Source organism: Salminus brasiliensis, chromosome 8 (assembly GCF_030463535.1).
Source record: "Salminus brasiliensis chromosome 8, fSalBra1.hap2, whole genome shotgun sequence".
NCBI lineage: Eukaryota > Metazoa > Chordata > Actinopteri > Characiformes > Bryconidae > Salminus > Salminus brasiliensis.
The window spans coordinates 28,995,511-29,014,552 of record NC_132885.1 but is presented as its reverse complement, the minus strand read 5'-3'; the positions used below and the strand labels follow the sequence as shown (position 1 = coordinate 29,014,552).

Here is a 19,042-nt window from a genome sequence, read left to right as displayed (position 1 = left end):
GTCCGTGCCTGTTATGATGGCAACCAAAGAACCTGTTGGTGAACACCAGCAGTGAGGGAGGCTGTCAAGCGGAAGAAGGAGAATCGGGGCACTCTTGATTCCGCTGATTGGCACAGACAAGTAAATAAGGTAGCAGCTTTGGCAGTGGCAGAAGCGAAATCCAGGGCATGTGAGGAGTCTGTAGAGTTAATGGAGACTGATTTTCAGGTGTCTTCAAAGATGTTCTGGAAAAGGCTCCAACAACTCAGAAGGGGGAGGAGGGACATTGCCCAAACTGTGCTCAATAAGGGTGATGAAGCTCTGAACTCAGCTGAGGATATTGTTGGGCACCAGAAGGAACACTTTGAGAAGCTCCTAAAGCCGAGGAACATGCCTTCTACCCTGAAGGTTGAGCTGGAGACTTCCAGGGAGGCAGAATTCGTCTGTGGCCAAAGTCACTGATGTAGTGAAAAAGCTTCACAGTGACAAGGCACTAGAGTGGATGAGATTCGCCTGGAATTGCTGAAAGCTCTTGCATGGACCTCAGAAAGCTCTCAATTTACCAGCTGAACTACATCCCCACCCTGGTCACGGACACAAGCGGTTGAAATGAGGTTATGTCCTCTGTTATCTGGGAGAGTCTCAGAGTAGAGCCGCTGCTCCTTCTCATTGAGAGGAGCCAGCTGAGGTTGTTGGGGCGTCTGATAAGGATGTCCCCCCAGTTGCCTCCTGTTGGAGATGTACTGGGCACAGCCAGCTGGGAGGAGACCCCGAGGTAAACCTTGGACTTGCTGGAAGTATTATATCTCCTGGCTGGCCTGGGAGCGCCTTGGGATGCTGGAGACAGGGATGCCTGGGTTTCTGTGCTTCCCCCATTGCCACTGCAGGCCCTGAGCTGAATGAAGTGGATAAGAATATGAAAAAAGACGATTAGGCATTCCACAACATCTTCTGGGTGAAACTGGTTGTTAGGTAACATTAAGTAAAGTCCAGCGGTAAGATGAGGTAAGTTTGTGTTTTTTTTTATTTCTCTTGGCTCTGATTTAAACTCCTGCAGCCGTGTTTGAATCAGCTGGAGATGTTTAATGATCTTTTTGGAGTCAGTTTAGGTTTTTGATTCTTTATTGTTGAGATTTTAATACAAAGTTGTTCTGGTGATTTTTTTTCAGGGTGAAGATCTGAAGGCCACTAGTGCCATGGAGATAACAGCTGCTTGAGACCTGGTTTATTAATTTCTAACTGGTTTTGATCAGAGGAGGATGGGTCTCCCCTTGTGAGTCTTGGTTCCTCCCAAGGTTTCTTCCTCCAGCTTTGAGGGAGTTTTTCCTTGCCACTGTCGCCTTTGGCTTGCTCACTGGGGGGTTTTATCTTCTATGTTTTGTTTCTTTTTACTTTTTTCTATCTGTACTTTTATTTGTTCATTTTTTTGAAACTGGTGTCTCTTTGAATGACCTTCAATCAAAGAACTGGTAAGTAATACTTTTTAAAGACATTTTAAAAAATCTGTATTTTATTCTGAAATATTTTATTAAGAAATAAAAATATATTAATATTAAGAAATAGCCAGTTGTTTATATTGTCAGGAAATTGAAAAGAGCCTGGTAAACTAATTACAGACCAGTGGGTCTAAAATGATCACTGATAGCAGCTGTATGGAGCTCATCATTTCTTCATTAATATTCTGTGTCTTTATTTTATGCCCTGTTATAAACAGGAGGACAGAGGTACATCTGGCAGCTGGTGTGAAAGATGAAGAACATAGCGAGAGAGAGAGAGAGAGACGCAGCAGAAAGATGATGGTGATCAGGTGATGGAGAGAGGTTGAGCAGGCGAGGATGGAAAGGGAAGGGTGAGGAAGGAGAAATTAGAGGAATTTGGTGTAAAGAAGAGAATAGTACAAATAAACAGTGAAAAGAAAAAACTACAAAGCCTTGTCATTACTGCACTCTGTGAGAAAGGTGGAAAGTGTCACAAGCTCCTCCAAAATCCTCTCTAACCATGTTTAGACACAGTGGTGCTCAGTTCTGGAGATCTATGAGAGTTCATATCCAACACATGGTTCTAATACTCTGATACCCCTGAAGGTCTTCATGACCTGGTTCTGGTGTGTTAGATTAGGACTGGAGATAAACTCATCAGGGTCAGGATTGGACACCCTTGTTCTAACAGCAACTTCTGTCTCAGGTAAACTGTTGTCATGAAGTCTGCTAAATGTCACTTATACCTCCACATTAATTATGGCCGTGTACGTTATGTGGTCTACATGTGTTTACAGTAGAAGTCTTAGTAAGTGTGTAGAATTTAGAATTAAGAAAAAGCACAGGCTTTCCTGAGGGTTGATTTATGTCTCCCTGTTTTCAGGAAACAGTGCCTTCATAAATGTTAGTCAGTTGTGCACGCTAGCTATTGTTTCTCCCATTCTGGTTCTGCCAATTAACCCACACGTTTGTAGCTCCTAGAAATGCTCCTGACACTCGGAGGGTACTTAACCCATGTCTCCAACAATACATGCGAAGCCAGCCCCCGCAAACATGCTGAACCGCAGCTCCACTGCACCAGCTAACAGAACTATGCCTGCCAACATCACTTAGGAGTGATGAGAGGAAAGAGCACGGCCAATTGTGCTCACTTGGACTCCAGCCACTGATGGCAAGGCGGCATGGCTCGGGATTCGAACTCAGAACCCCCCGAGTCATAGTGAAAAGAACTGAATTCTAAAATAAGACCTGAAATCTAGACTGTTATTATGTGTGTAAATCAAAAACTCAAAAGGAGCATTAAAAAAAAAAACATTTTTTTTTCTTTTTTACTTTTTTTTTTTTTTTTACACTCTGTCCTTCTTCTACATAGCCTTGTGTGTGTGTGTGTGTGTGTGTGTGTGTGTGTGTGTGTGTGTGTGTGTTTGCATGTGGTTACATTTCAAGCACTGAAAACCTGTCAATTCAATTCAAATTTGGGGGGTAATATAGGGGGACAGGATCCAAAGTGTAGGCAAGGGCAACCGACCACAAATGGACTCGGATCAGCAGCAAGCAGACAGCAGAGGGCAGTTCAGCACACAGGGGAGAGAAAACAAAAGAGAAAATGATGATGTGTTTAGGAGTTTGAATAGACTGATGTGCAGCCTGTAAAGGAAGTAGATTAGAGAGACTGCAGCACTGATCAGGGACCTGTGAACAGAGAGCTGTACAGTCCAAATGTGTTAGTATTCTTACAAGCTCCATCAGCAAGGATAACAGTACAGTGCATTAATGGATTATCTGAGTCCCGAACACCAATAGGAAGTTTATTCCAGAGTTGGGGAGCCTTATAAGAGAAAGCTCTTCCTCCAGTGTTGGTTCTTCTAAAGCCAGGAGTTGTGAACGAAGTGTACGTGATGGGTTGTGTGGTTTAAGAAGTTCCTCAAGGTATTGTGGGGCCAAAACATTTATTTTATAATCAATGCAGAATTTAACTGGTAACCAGTGCAGGGACGAGAGAATAGGACACAGCTTCTCTGTGTCATGTAAGGAGAGTACATTACGCAGATTGGCAATATTACGTAGGTGAAAGAAGGCCATTTTAACTATGTAACAGATGTGTGCATCAAATGAGAAGCCAGAGTCAAAACAACTCCTGGGTTTTTTACAGTGCTGCTGGTTATGACTGAGAATCCATTTAATTTTACAGTAATATTTGGAATTTTTGGATTTATTCATATTTGGATCAATTAGTAAAACCTATGTTTTTTTCTGGATTAAGCAAAAACAAGTTGTGAGCCATTCAGTTCTTGTCCAGTTTATGTCTGCTCCAACATTCCTGCACATTTTAGTCTCTGTCTTGTGGAAACCTTTCTGTATGTGCTCACTCTATCCTACCTGCAAATTAGGATGGATAAGTGAACAGATTTGCCAGTATTGCTCTGCATCACAGCTGATCAAGATGGAGAGAAGAGTCTCTGCTTAAAGGGGCTTGGAAATCACTTTTTAAGAGAAAGACGTTTGGGGAGATGATGAAGAGAACGATCTTTCAGAATTTGAAGATCACATTTTTGTTGATTCAGGAGGAGGATGCTGGTGCCCTCTCAGCCCAACCCTCAGAACAACCATCTGCAGAACCTGAAGTAGGTGTAAGATGCTGTGCATGTGGTGTACGTCTGTAGCAGCAGAAAGACTCAGTCTACCTGCATCAAGTGCAGGAAATACATCTGCAGCTCACACACAGTACAACTCTGCCCCTCATGTGTTCTGTAGGCTGGCATGAACTGACTGTGTGTTCAGTGAGGCTGATGTGCTGATGTGGCTCTATTGGGTTAAAAAGCCAGTAATGCAGAGTGTCCAACCAGACCTACAGACATTGGCCGAGTAACACAAACAGCACAAGACTTCAGTCCATTTTGTAGCATTTTGTACTTTTATACTTGAGTAAAAAAATGTAAATCGTACTTCAGCTTTATTAGGAGCACCTGTACACCACTTCCATCCTGCAGTGATCTACTCAGCCAGTAGGTGGCAGCAGTGCAATAATGCCCATCATGCCCCAGCGTCTGTTCAAAAGCTTGAGCAGCTAATGCTGTCAGACACTCAACAGACAAGGTAATGCAGCTCAGAGCTGTGTGTGCTTTAGTTAAGGCCTTTTATAAGCGGATAACTTACCAACACACACATGAGAACAGTAAAGAAAAGGCATCAGTAGCGTTAGCATAGGCTGTATTTCTGCTAGCTAGTGAAAGAGGCTCTGATAACACAAGCTTGTAAAATGAGCGTCGCGAGCTCGCCAATATAGCAGTAACCTCCTCATTAAAAAGCCTGGCTTCTCCAACTAACATGAGCTGATGATGCAAAGATGACATCACTATTTCACATGTAGTTTTATTCAGCAAAGAGAATAGTTCATACATGTGAGTGACAGCAATATTACTAGTATAATAATCTTCTTCTTCTTATTAACTAGTAAAATGATTAGACAAGCAGAGGTAAAACTAGTCTAGAAACGCCCTGTATTGGATGATAACTATAAATAATACTACACTCCCATGAGGAGAACTTTGGAGATGATTTAATGAACACAGTGATGAAAAACCACAACTTTCTATAGGAATGTTATTAGTATTTATTTTAATATTAATGTTTTACTGAGGAAATAAACACTTGCTCAGAAAAGCCGCTTTTTAACTCTTAATTATCACAGATATCTAAAACATCTGCACAGAGCTGTATAGTTTTATATATTTTTAAATTATTTAATTTTTGTCACCTTGCAGTTACTTCTCTATCTAGATCAACATCATGAACCGAGCGGTGGAGCTTTTAAGGAGCAGACAGCAGCTGATCGAGTCTCAGACAGACGTGTTTCTGATGGAGGAGCTTCTTTAACCGCTCCGTTAGAAGAGATGACCGATCATCAGAGGAAGAAGGAAGAAGAAAGAGAGGAGAAAGCCCTTCTGTCTCCTAGCATGAGAACCTGAGGTGGCTTGTAATTAATGCTCACTCTTCTCTTCTCACATGTAGACTGAGTACAGCATTGGAAACTACCTCACTGCAATGTTCCAGTATATTGTGGAGCATCCCATTCTCCAGTTCCTCATCATGGTCATTGCTCTGGTTAACTGTGTCATCATCAGCGCCAAGACCATCTCAAGAATTGCCAAGGTGAGAACACTAAATCTTAACGCCACCAGATATTTTCAGACAGTCCGATCATGTTGCCTCTCCCACTGATTGACTAACTCTACAGCACAGCTCTGTGCTTCTATCAGTGTGTTTTGTAGGTGATGACGGGTGATGTTTCTGAGACTTTCAGAAACCCTGTATATTAAACTCCACTCTCTTTCTCACTGTAATTTCAGGACCATGAGACTGCATTCCTGATCTGGGAGCGGATCATCTTCACCGCTTTTATTTCAGAGATTGTTCTCAAATTGACCTGCGGTTTCAGTATTTTTTTGGTGGCATTGTTTTTTACAGTTTTCTCCTGGAACCTCCTCAAAATGTTTACTCCTATTAATCCATATTTTCCTTGTAGAAGGTTGCTGTGTCTCATCAAGTCTTATTTGATCTTTACTTCTTCTGTATCTGCAGAGTGGGTGGAATGTCCTGGATTTCTTGATCAATCTGGCTCTTAGATTGATCAAGGGTACAGATTCTTGCCCCCAAGCCAAAATAGGGTCATCAGGTGAGGAAAATTACAGTGACGTGTTCCCACATTTTAAGATCTCATCAGGTTTTTCATCTAGATCAATGGTCCTCATAAAGAAATGGACAAGAGGAGAGTGATGATGTATCTGTTTAGACCGAGTTTACAATTCTTAACTGTTCAATATTTGTGCTTCTTTCTTTTCTCCTTTTCCAGAATGCTGCGACTCTTTCGGCGTGTCAGGCTGTTTGCTTTCTTCTAGGGATTTTCCAGAGCACTCAACAGCATCTCCCGCTCCTTCTCTTGGGCATGGTGTAATGCTCTACGCTGTGTGTGAACAGCTTTGTCTTTAAATGTGCTCTAGATGTTTGGCCTGTGTGGAGTGATGCTGTTTGAGGATGATGTTCCATTTGCTTTTGGAGACTTCCCTACTTCAGTGTACGTCCATCTGTTTTGGCACGTTTGTATTTGGTGAAGAGTCATATTTTATAGCCGCTCTACTGACAGTTTTGTCTAATTTAATATTCTGTCCATTTCAGTGTGGATGAAGCTCTTCGCTATGCTGCATTGGTGTACTTCTTCATCTTCAGCTGTGGGTTCATCTTCCTGAACATTTTTAGTTCTGTGATTATCATGAATCAAGAACTAGCTGTGGAAGCAGATTCCACTAAGGTAAGCCTGCTTTACATCCTAGCTTCACCTCCTGAGAACAACAGTGTGCAAATACCCAGTTTAACCCCCTACTTAAAGATACGCAAGATGAACATATTAATATTGTCTGCATATAAGTCATTTTTCTTTCTCTATATTTATTCAAACTGAATTATTTTTGTCACAATAACAGTCAGAAGAAGATGAATCCCAGAAGGATCTGGTACATGTGGAGGAAATAGTCGCATAAACCAGCATGACCCAGCGCCAGACACAGTCTCATGACAGGTGTCTCACGAACCTGACTTTTGACAAAATCTGGTCCTGTTAAGTTTGGCCATTGACCGGAATGAGTTCCAGGAGATTCGCCAGAAGTTGATGAAGTATGGGTCAACAGCACAGCTAATAAACACCTTATTTTACTTTCAGTCTGTCAACGGCTATTATGAAAAGGTCCGCCTGGACCGTAGAATGATGCACTGCTCTGACTGTAAATGTGTTCATCCAGGATTGTGGATGAGGTCCGAAACCTGCCCATCAATAAAGAGCGGGAGCTCCAGGCCCAGACGGAGAAAGAGATGGCCACCACCTTGACGGACGACTTGTTGGGTGATGACATCGCCTCTGGCCATGATATTCTGTCTACTTTCATCGCTCTGGAAGAGGTGAAGAAATACTGTTACTTAGCACAAACACTTGAAGCACTGTAATCAGATGAGAAGTGTATCTTGTTCCTCTAGAAATAAGACTTCTATTTACTCTGAGCTTTCTTCTCTGTTTCAGGCCAACCTTCTGTTTTCTATCAACCTTTTATTTTATATTCCTGTTAAAAACAGAAGGACAGAGGTGGACATCTGGCAACTGGTCTAAAAGATGAATAGTGAGAGATAGATATAGAGATAGAGATGCAGCAGAAAGATGATGGAGAGAGGTTAAGCAGTCGAGGATGGAAAGAGAAGGGCGAGGAAGGAGAAATAGGTGGAATTTGACCTGATGGAAAGAAGATTGATGTTCAGATAAACAGTTAAAAGAAAAAAACTACACAACCTCGTCATTACTGCACTTTGTGACAACGCTGGGGTGTGTGGATATTGTAAGATTACTGTGGATATAAGTGTAAATATTGTTCAAAATAAATATATTTGATAACCGCCTTTTCTATCTTGTTTGCTTAATTTGGTATCAGCTAGCTAGCTGAGACTTTGTAAAACGCGTAGCTAGTCGCTAATAAGCTAGCATGTTAGCGAGCTAGCTGAATATTCAGAATTAACCAGCTAACGTTTTAAAGAGGGTCAAATATTGTGTTATGTGCTAAATATGAGATACATGGTCATAAATGTAATAAACTGCATTATGGACAGTTTACTTAGCTAGTGAAGTTATAATCAAACTCAAAAATACTGAATAACATGAAGTTACTTCAGAGAAGACGGCTATGAAGCTAGCACTAGCTAGCTAACTTACTGTTAGCTATGTTGATGGTTTCAGGGCAGCTTGGTGAAACTACTTACTGAAATGTATTATTAATAAGAAAATTAGGAGTGATATTTCATGAACTTGTCCCTCAGTAGATGATGAGTTAGCACTAATGTTATATTAATTGGGGTTTTGGGTGTTTTTTCATTCATTTAATGTAATGTTTAGCTTCTACAGTCTCCACTCACTCTGTGTAGGATTTGTACAGTAGGGGTTGGCTCTGTTCTCTTGTCTGCACTCATATTAACGGCCTGTGCTCCACCCATAACTTCATTACTTTAATGCTTTTTGTAGACCCACATGATATAAATTATGTAATTTACAAAAATCTAATTTATCCTGTGTGTTTTTTCTTTATTTTGGTTAGTTTGGAGGTGAGTGAGTGAGACTGTGGAATAGTTTAATTTTAAACTTATTATTAGCACTGCTGAGATAAATAATTATTAGCACTGCTGAGGTAAATTATTATTAGCACTGCTGAGGTAAATAATTATTAGCACTGCTGAGGTAAATTATTATTAGCACTGCTGAGATAAATAATTATTATCAATGCTGAGGTAAATAATTATTAGCACTGCTGAGGTAAATAATTATTAGCACTGCTAAGGTAAATTATTAGCAATGCTGAGGTAAATAATTATTAGCACTGCTGAGGTAAATTATTATTAGCACTGCTAAGATAAATAATTATTATCAATGCTGAGGTAAATTATTATTAGCACTGCTGAGATAAATAATTATTAGCACTGCTGAGGTAAATAATTATTAGCAATGCTGAGGTAAATAATTATTAGCACTGCTGAGGTAAATAATTATTAGCACTGCTAAGGTAAATTATTAGCAATGCTGAGGTAAATAATTATTAGCACTGCTGAGGTAAATTATTATGCAGACTCTGAGGTAAATTATTATTAGCAATATTGAGGTAAATTATTATTAGCAATGCTGAGATGGAATTATTATTAGCACTACTGAGAAATTATTATTAGCACTGCTGAGGTAAATTATTATTAGCACTACTGAGATAAATTATTATTAGCACTGCTGAGGTAAATAATTCTTAGCAATGCTGAGGTAAATAATTATGAACACTGCTGAGGTAAATAATTATTAGCAATGCTGAGGTAAATAATTATTAGCACTACTGAGATAAATTATTATTAGCACTGCTGAGGTAAATAATTATTAGCACTATTATGCAGACTCTGAGGTAAACTATTATTAGCAATGCTGAGATGAAATTACTATTAGCACTGCTGAGATGAAATTATTATTAGCAATGCTGAGATGGAATTATTATTAGCGCTGCTGAGGTAAATAATTATTAGCACTACTGAGAAAAATTATTATTAGCACTGCTGAGGTAAATAATTATTAGCACTACTGAGATAAATTATTATTAGCACTGCTGAGGTAAATTATTATTAGCACTACTGAGGTAAATAATTATTAGCACTGCTAAGGTAAATTATTAGCAATGCTGAGGTAAATAATTATTAGCACTGCTGAGGTAAATTATTATGCAGACTCTGAGGTAAATTATTATTAGCAATATTGAGGTAAATTATTATTAGCAATGCTGAGATGGAATTATTATTAGCACTACTGAGAAATTATTATTAGCACTGCTGAGGTAAATTATTATTAGCACTACTGAGATAAATTATTATTAGCACTGCTGAGGTAAATAATTCTTAGCAATGCTGAGGTAAATAATTATGAACACTGCTGAGGTAAATAATTATTAGCAATGCTGAGGTAAATAATTATTAGCACTACTGAGATAAATTATTATTAGCACTGCTGAGGTAAATAATTATTAGCACTATTATGCAGACTCTGAGGTAAACTATTATTAGCAATGCTGAGATGAAATTACTATTAGCACTGCTGAGATGAAATTATTATTAGCAATGCTGAGATGGAATTATTATTAGCGCTGCTGAGGTAAATAATTATTAGCACTACTGAGAAAAATTATTATTAGCACTGCTGAGGTAAATAATTATTAGCACTACTGAGATAAATTATTATTAGCACTGCTGAGGTAAATTATTATTAGCACTACTGAGGTAAATTATTATTAGCAATGCTGAGATAAATTATTATTAGCACTGCTGAGGTAAATAATTATTAGCACTACTGAGATAAATTATTATTAGCACTGCTGAGGTAAATAATTATTAGCACTATTATGCAGACTCTGAGGTAAACTATTATTAGCAATGCTGAGATGAAATTACTATTAGCACTGCTGAGATGAAATTATTATTAGCAATGCTGAGATGGAATTATTATTAGCGCTGCTGAGGTAAATAATTATTAGCACTACTGAGATAAATTATTATTAGCAATGCTGAGGTAAATTATTATTAGCACTACTGAGATAAATTATTATTAGCACTGCTGAGGTAAATTATTATTAGCACTACTGAGGTAAATTATTATTAGCAATGCTGAGATAAATTATTATTCGCACTGCTGAGGTAAATAATTATTAGCACTACTGAGATAAATTATTATTAGCACTGCTGAGGTAAATAATTATTAGCACTATTATGCAGACTCTGAGGTAAACTATTATTAGCACTGCTGAGATGAAATTATTATTAGCAATGCTGAGATGGAATTATTATTAGCGCTGCTGAGGTAAATAATTATTAGCACTACTGAGATAAATTATTATTAGCACTGCTGAGGTAAATTATTATTAGCACTACTGAGGTAAATTATTATTAGCAATGCTGAGATAAATTATTATTAGCACTGCTGAGGTAAATAATTATTAGCACTACTGAGGTAAATTATTATTAGCAATGCTGAGCTAAATAATTATTAGTACTGCTGAGTGCTGAGGTAAATAATTATTAGCAATATTGAGGTAAATTATTATTAGCACTGCTGAGGTAAATAATAATTAGCAATGCTGAGGTAAATTATTTTTAGCACTGCTGAGGTAAATAATTATTAGCACTACTGAGATAAATTATTATTAGCACTGCTGAGGTAAATAATTATTAGCACTATTATGCAGACTCTGAGGTAAACTATTATTAGCAATGCTGAGATGAAATTACTATTAGCACTGCTGAGATGAAATTATTATTAGCAATGCTGAGATGAAATTGTTATTAGGACTGCTGTGTGCTGAGGTAAAGTATTATTAGCAATGCTGAGGTAAATAATTATTAGTACTGCTGAGGTAAATTATTATGCAGACTCTGAGGTAAATAATTATTAGCACTGCTGAGGTAAATAATTATTAGCACTGCTGAGGTAAATTATTATTAGCACTGCTGAGGTAAATAATTATTAGTACTGCTGAGGTAAATTATTATGCAGACTCTGAGGTAAATTATTATTAGCACTGCTGAGATGAAATTATTATTAGCACTGCTGAGGTAAATTATTATTAGCACTGCTGAGGTAAATAATTATTAGCACTGCTGAGGTAAATTATTATTAGCACTGCTGAGGTAAATAATTATTAGCACTGCTGAGGTAAATTATTATTAGCAATGCTGAGGTAAATAATTCTTAGAACTGCTGAGTGCTGAGGTAAATAATTATTAGCAATGCTGAGGTAAATAATTATTAGTACTGCTGAGGTAAATTATTATGCAGACTCTGAGGTAAATAATTATTAGCACTGCTGAGGTAAATTATTATTAGCAATGCTGAGGTAAATAATTATTAGAACTGCTGAGTGCTGAGGTAAATAATTATTAGCAATGCTGAGGTAAATAATTATTAGTACTGCTGAGGTAAATTATTATGCAGACTCTGAGGTAAATAATTATTAGCACTGCTGAGGTAAATAATTATTAGCACTGCTGAGGTAAATTATTATTAGCACTGCTGAGGTAAATAATTATTAGTACTGCTGAGGTAAATTATTATGCAGACTCTGAGGTAAATTATTATTAGCACTGCTGAGATGAAATTATTATTAGCACTGCTGAGGTAAATTATTATTAGCACTGCTGAGGTAAATAATTATTAGCACTGCTGAGGTAAATTATTATTAGCACTGCTGAGGTAAATAATTATTAGCACTGCTGAGGTAAATTATTATTAGCACTACTGAGGTAAATTATTATTAGCAATGCTGAGGTAAATAATTATTAGCACTGCTGAGGTAAATAATTATTAGAACTGATGAGTGCTGAGGTAAATAATTATTAGCAATGCTGAGGTAAATAATTATTAGTACTGCTGAGGTAAATTATTATGCAGACTCTGAGGTAAATAATTATTAGCGCTGCTGAGGTAAATAATTATTAGTTGTGTTGACGTAAATTATTATGCAGACTCTGAGGTAAATTATTATGCATACTCTGAGGTAAACTATTATTAGCAATGCTGAGATGAAATTACTATTTGCACTGCTGAGGTAAATTATTATTAGCACTGCTGAGATGAAATTATTATTAGCAATGCTGAGATGAAATTATTATTAGGACTGCTGTGTGCTGAGGTAAATTATTATTAGCACTGCTGAGATTAAATTATTATTAGCACTTGCCGAGTGCTGAGGTAAATTTTTATTAGCACTGCTGAGTGCTGAGTTTAATAATTATTAGCACTGCTGAGGTAAATTATTATTAGCACTACTGAGGTAAATAATTATTAGCACTGCTGAGGTAAATAATTATTAGCACTGCTGAGGTAAATTATTATTAGCAATGCTGAGATAAATTATTATTAGCAATGCTGAGGTAAATAATTATTAGCAGTGCTGAGGTAAATTACTATTAGCAATGCTGAGGTAAATAATTATTTGCTCTGCTGAGGTAAATTATTATTAGCAATGCTGAGGTAAATAATTATTAGCAATGCTGAGGTAAATAATTATTAGCACTGCTGAGGTAAATATTTATTAGCACTGCTAAGGTAAATAATTATTAGCACTGCTGAGGTAAATAATTATTAGCAATGCTAAGGTAAATAATTATTAGCACTGCTGAGGTAAATAATTATTAGCACTGCTGAGGTAAATAATTATTAGCACTGCTAAGGTAAATAATTATTAGCACTGCTGAGGTAAATAATTATTAGCAATGCTAAGGTAAATAATTATTAGCACTGCTGAGGTAAATAATTATTAGCACTGCTGAGGTAAATAATTATTAGCACTGCTGAGGTAAGTTATTATTAGCATTTACACTGCCCGCTGCGTCCGCAAAGCAACCACCATTGTGGATGACCCCACCCACCCTTCACACAGACTGTTCTCCCTCCTGCCATCAGGAAGAAGGTACCGCAGCATCAGGTCCAACACGACCAGACTCTGCAATAACTTCTTCCCCCAAGCCATCAGACTGAAAGTAGGGTGTCGGATTAAAAAAAACTAGCTTTCTACAAAACCACCTTCTCCAGTTTTAACTGGATGCACAAGAAAATAGAAATGAAGCTCCAGTCACTGGTTAATCAGTATTCCTCCCTACAAATGAAGACACCATGAAGACTAAAGAAAGAACACTCCACACAGCTCTGAGAAATGGTTATTGGTGAGTGTGAGTCAGGGAATGGAGACAAAACAATTTCCAAGTCACTGAACTTCACCTGGAGTTCTGTTAAATCCATCATTCAGAAATGGAATATGACACATGTGTAAATCTGCCTAGAGCCGGCCAGTCATAGGTGTCTTGGTGGCCTTCCTCTCTAGCCTCCTTCTTGCACGGTCACTCAGTTTGTGAGGACAGCCCTGCTCTAGAAAGATTTACGTGTGCCATATTCCTTCCATTTCTAAATTTAATTTAATTTCTTTTGTAAATTATTGTGACAAAAAAAATAAAATGATGTTGACCATGAAAGCAATAAAAGGGGAAACCATCCAATGGGCTGAATACTTTCATAGGCGCTGTAGGTCGTATATCACCTCCACATAAATAAGGGCACTATAGACTACTGTACTGTAAATCATCTGCAAACTGGTAAATCTGGTCTCTTCATTTCACTGTGATATAGAGAGACTATTCTCACAGGTCTCAGGTCAGTACCAGTAATTACCATTCACAGTTTCTCACTTCCTGTTCTGTTTGAGTATTTAAGCTTCATCCAAAACTCTTTTCTAACATCCAGCAAAACAAACGCTGATCTTACATTCAAGTTTTTCTTTGATCTCTGTTTATGCTTTATGAAACTTTGTGTAATTAAATCTGACATATGAAAATATTTAAACCTGCACAAGCCTTCATTTTCTATCTTTCCTCTTTCTTAGAGTGTCAGAACTGTCTGTATTTAAATGTAAAGGTAAATATTCAGCAGTTCCTGATTGTCACTCTCCGGCCTACCTGTGATTAGTAGCTTAGTGTGTTAAAATTATTACCTGTCCACATCTTAACTCATTGAATTTATGCAGTATAACAAATATTAAATATTATTTTATTATTAAATAAGCAGGCATTAAATGTGGTATTCACTTTAATGTGGCTACAATGTAAGTTTCAGTCTTTACCAAAAACCTGCAGATCAGTGCCCTCTACTGGTCACGTGTCCGACATTCTTGATGAATTTAAAATTTTCAATAAATATTTCTTTATTATTTAATAAACGTCCCTTACCCCATAAGCAGTCAATCCCCCAGACATGTTTGATATCTGAAGGTGCTTATTATGAGGGGAATATAATGATAAAAATGTATAAATGTGAAATCTAAATATAAATTTTGTAACTTTTGTTGATGTAAATTCCCAATATAAAATATGATAAAAATATCAGTGTGTTTGATGTGGAACAGACTGTAACATATCTTATATTTATAAAACAATGAAATCTTTAGTTTATGGATTTTCTTCTTTTTCATTTTTAAACACATCGTTGATGAAATTTTTCTTTAGACAAGTTTTTTTTTAAAGAAGCCGCAGAAAAGTTTATTTACTTATTTGCAAGCTCTGTATTTCCTTCAGGTAATGCTAATCTGTAATATCACAATACGGGTAGTGTATCGAACACAACCTAAACCTTTATATTTCATCAATATTCATTATTTTTTCTTTAAAGTGGAGCTAAATTGTTAACTGTTAACACAAATTCAGAATGACTTCAGTGAAACACTTCCAGCAATAAAGGGGTTGGTTTTATCAACCGGAAGTTGATCCTCCATGTTTACAGTTGTCAGTGAACCGCCTATAAATATAAGTATATCTATAAAAAAATATTCTGTTCTAATAATTCTAATATTTTAATCTTCATTTTTATTGATCAGTGACCACTAGATAATATCATATATGAATATTCTGTCCATTTACAATCACTTAGTATTCAGATCAACGACATGTGATCAGTCCTCGTGACCCAACTAGACTAGCATATGCGCTAACTAGCAGATGCGCTTGTCGGCTGGGTGACGTTTGATGGTGGAACGTTTATGACGTCATAGAGTGAGAGAGATTCCATGGTAACGAACAGAGCGGCGGAGCTTTTAAGGAGCAGACAGCAGCTGATCGAGTCTCAGAAGAGATGAGCGATCGCCAAAAGAAGAAGAAGAAGGAGGAAGTAAGAGAGGAGAAAGCCCTTCTGTCTCCCAGCAGACAGAACCAGAAGCACCTCGCCATGCTCAAGGTGGACCAGGTTCTTTTTTACCTGTTCTCTTAAACTTCTCCATTTACCTGTTTTTTCAGGTTCTTTCCAGAGCTTTTGGTAAATACATTTTGTGTAAGATGTGTGTATGGATATAGAGTCTAAATGAATGTCTGTCTTTTTGGGGGCAGAAAACATCTAAAACCTCTTTGGAACCACAGTCCGTGATGGAGGAAGTGGAGGAACCAGGAGAGGGCTTCATGGAGCTGCTCCACGAAAATGTAAGAAAGACAAAGGAGTTTCACTTCAGTAATGAACTATAAGGAGTCACTGGGTTTAATCCATCATGTCCTGAGTTGTGGAATTGCTCTACTATAAATCCTAAGACCTTTATAAGACCAGCTTTGGCTCTTCACTGGGCCTTTGAGTCCTGACCAAAAGTTCTGAGATGTTAATAATTCTCACTCTTCTCTTCTCACATGTAGACGGAGTACAACATTGGAAACTACATCTCTGCAATGTTCCAGTATATTGTGGAGCACCCAATTGTCCAGTTCCTCATCCTGGTCATTGCACTCCTCAACTGCATCATCATCAGCGTCCAGACCAACTCGAGGATTGCCAAGGTGAGAACCCTAAATCTTGAAGTCACCAGATATTTTCAGACAGTTCGATCATGTTCCCTCTCCCACTGACTGACTAACCCTACAGTACAGTTCTGTGCTTCTGTCAGTGTGTTTTGTAGGACAGGTGATGTTTCTGGTACTTGTGTTTGAGTGTACTTTCAGAAACCCTGTATATTAAACTCCACTCTCTTTCTGACTGTAATTTCAGGACCATGAGACTGCATTCCTGATCTGGGAGTGGATCATCTTCACCGCTTTCATTTCAGAGATTGTTCTCAAGTTCACCTACGGTTTCAGGATTTTCTGGATGGTACTGTTTTTTTTCTCAAAATGTTTACTTCTATTAATCCATATTTTCCTTGTAGAAGGTTGCTGTGTCTCATCAAGTCTTATTTGATCATTATTTCTTCTGTATCTGCAGAGTGGGTGGAATGTCCTGGATTTCTTGGTCAGTCTGGGTCTGATGGTGGGGTACAGATTCTTGCCCCCAAGCCAAAATAGGATCATCAGGTGAGGAAAATTACAGTGACGTGTTCCCACATTTTAAAACTCCTCAGGTTTTTCATCTAGATCAGTGTTCCTCATAAAAGGATGGAAAAGAGGAGAGTGATGGTGTATCTGTTCAGACTGAGCTCACAGTTTGTAACTGTTCAATATTTGTGCTTCTTTCTTTTCTCCTTTTCCAGAACGCTGCAACTCTTTCGGAGTGTAAGGCTGTTTGCTTTTTCCGAGGGATTTTCCAGAGCACTCAACAGCATCGCCCGTTCCATGTCTGCACTGCTGAACATCTTCATCCTCATCATGTGCTTCATGGTGGTATGTGCTCTTCCACAATTCGTATTTGTATGATAAAATCTCAGAAACGATCCAAAAGATAAGGTCTCTGTACTTGTGTTTTGTTCATGGTGAAATGCTGTACGCTGTGTCTGAAATGCTCTGTTATTGATTGTGCTCTAGATGTTTGGCCTGTGTGGAGTGATGCTGTTTGGGGATGAAGTTCCATCGGCTTTTGGAGACTTCCCTACAGCCCTGTACACTCTGTTCATCTGCATCACCCAGAATGGCTGGTTTAAAATCTACTATGGATTTAAGGGGTAAGCAGCTCTTGTCTGGATCTCTGACTATAACTAAATAAGTAAAAGTGTCAGTTCTGAAACACAACACTAGGTGAACATATGCGAGTGCAGTAAACTTCAGTGTACGTCCATCTGTTTTGGCACGTTTGTATTTGGTGAAGATTCATATTTTATAGCCACTCTACTGACAGTTTTGTCTAATTTAATATTCTGTCCATTTCAGTGTGGATGAAGCACTTCGCTATGCTGCGTTGGTGTACTTCTTCATCTTCATCTTCAGCTGTGGGTTCATCTTCCTTAACTTTTTTAGTTCTGTGATTATCACCAATCAAGAACTAGCTGTGGAAACGGATTCCACTAAGGTAAGCCTGCTTTACATCCTAGCTTCACCTCCTGAGAACAACAGCGTGCAAATACCCAGTTTAACCCCCTACTCTACCTGAACATATTAATATTGTCTGCATGTAAGTCATGATTTTCCTCTTATTTTATTCCAACTAAAACTTTTGTCTTAATAACAGTCAGAAGAAGATGAATCCCAGAAGGATCTGGTACATGTGGATGAAGTGGTCGCAAAAACCAGCATGACCCAGCGCCAGACACCGTGGCACGACAGCTGCCTGACGAACCTGACTCTGGAGAACTTTGAGAATCTCGTCCTGTTAAGAGAAGCCATCGACAGGAATGAGAAAGAGTTCCAGGAGATTCGTCAGAAGTTGATAAAGTAAGGTTCAACAGCACAGCTGATAAACACCTTATTTTACTTTCAGTCTGTCAACGGCTATTATGAAAAGGTCCGCCTGGACCGTAGAATGATGAACTGCTCTGACTGTAAATGTGTTCATCCAGGATTGTGGAAGAGGTCCGAAACCTGCCCGTCAATAAAGAGCGGGAGCTCCAGGCCCAGAGGGAAAAAGAGATGGCTACCACCTTGACGGACAACTTGTTGGGTGATGACATCGCCTCTGGCCAGGCTGGAGATATTCTGTCCACTTTCATCGCTCTGGAAGAGGTGAAGAAATACTGTTACTGAGCACAAACACTTGAAGCACCGTAATCAGATGAGAAGTGTATCTTGTTCCTCTAGAAATAAGACTTCTATTTACTCTGAGCTTTCTTCTCTGTTTCAGGCCAACCTTCTGGATTCACGGACAACAACTGACGTGTTTGGTGAAGGTTTGGTGCAGGAAGGGATTCGCAGGCTGGCCAGAGAAGCTGTGACCGATTCCCTGTTGCGCAGCAAGTCTTCAGTAATGTCCGTGACCCATAGTAATTAAGTCATGCTGAAGCATTGACTATTGATCCTTGGTGGGATGTTATTGGACTTCTGTGCTAGTCACAGTTTGTCCATAACAAACAGCACGTTCAAACACAAGGTTGCTTATAAGTGTACTTGGTACAAGAGCACCTTGGGTCAGAGGTAAGTTACCGACATTGAGGTCTTGTCGTCTGACCTGTGGCTGCGTGTTTCGGATGCATTGGTAAAGAGAGGTGCTGAGCTGTGAGCTGATCACCATCTGATGAGTTGAATCAGGTGGCAGCTAAACCTGCCAGACAAACCTGACAGGCCCAAACGAGTAGTCTGTGTCTGCCAGG

At 38.3% G+C, this 19,042-nt stretch overlaps 1 protein-coding gene across 1 annotated transcript; it reads left to right on the top strand.

The window, feature by feature from the left end:
* The first annotated feature begins 596 nt into the window (after positions 1–596).
* LOC140561384 (cation channel sperm-associated protein 4-like) lies at positions 597–18,723 on the top strand. Its single transcript, XM_072686565.1, has 17 exons — positions 597–754; positions 1,694–1,703; positions 5,469–5,609; positions 6,458–6,531; positions 7,077–7,127; positions 7,253–7,409; positions 15,634–15,795; positions 15,966–16,025; positions 16,230–16,370; positions 16,579–16,680; positions 16,792–16,880; positions 17,057–17,186; positions 17,328–17,464; positions 17,670–17,808; positions 17,968–18,170; positions 18,296–18,458; positions 18,577–18,723. Exons 1-17 carry the CDS (start codon positions 597–599, stop codon positions 18,721–18,723), a joined length of 2,064 nt encoding a protein of 687 aa, XP_072542666.1.
* Positions 18,724–19,042: the final 319 nt, after the last annotated feature.

What these genes read in the sequence shown, in the direction of transcription:
- LOC140561384 (XM_072686565.1), top strand. Translation starts at nt 597, where the DNA reads ATGTCCTCTGTTATCTGGGAGAGTCTCAGAGTAGAGCCGCTGCTCCTT. An exon ending in CTTTCATCGCTCTGGAAGAG is followed by an intron (nt 7,410 to 15,633) that starts GTGAAGAAATAC and finishes GGTAACGAACAG; the next exon opens with AGCGGCGGAGCTTTTAAGGA. An exon ending in CCATGCTCAAGGTGGACCAG is followed by an intron (nt 15,796 to 15,965) that starts GTTCTTTTTTAC and finishes TTGGAACCACAG; the next exon opens with TCCGTGATGGAGGAAGTGGA.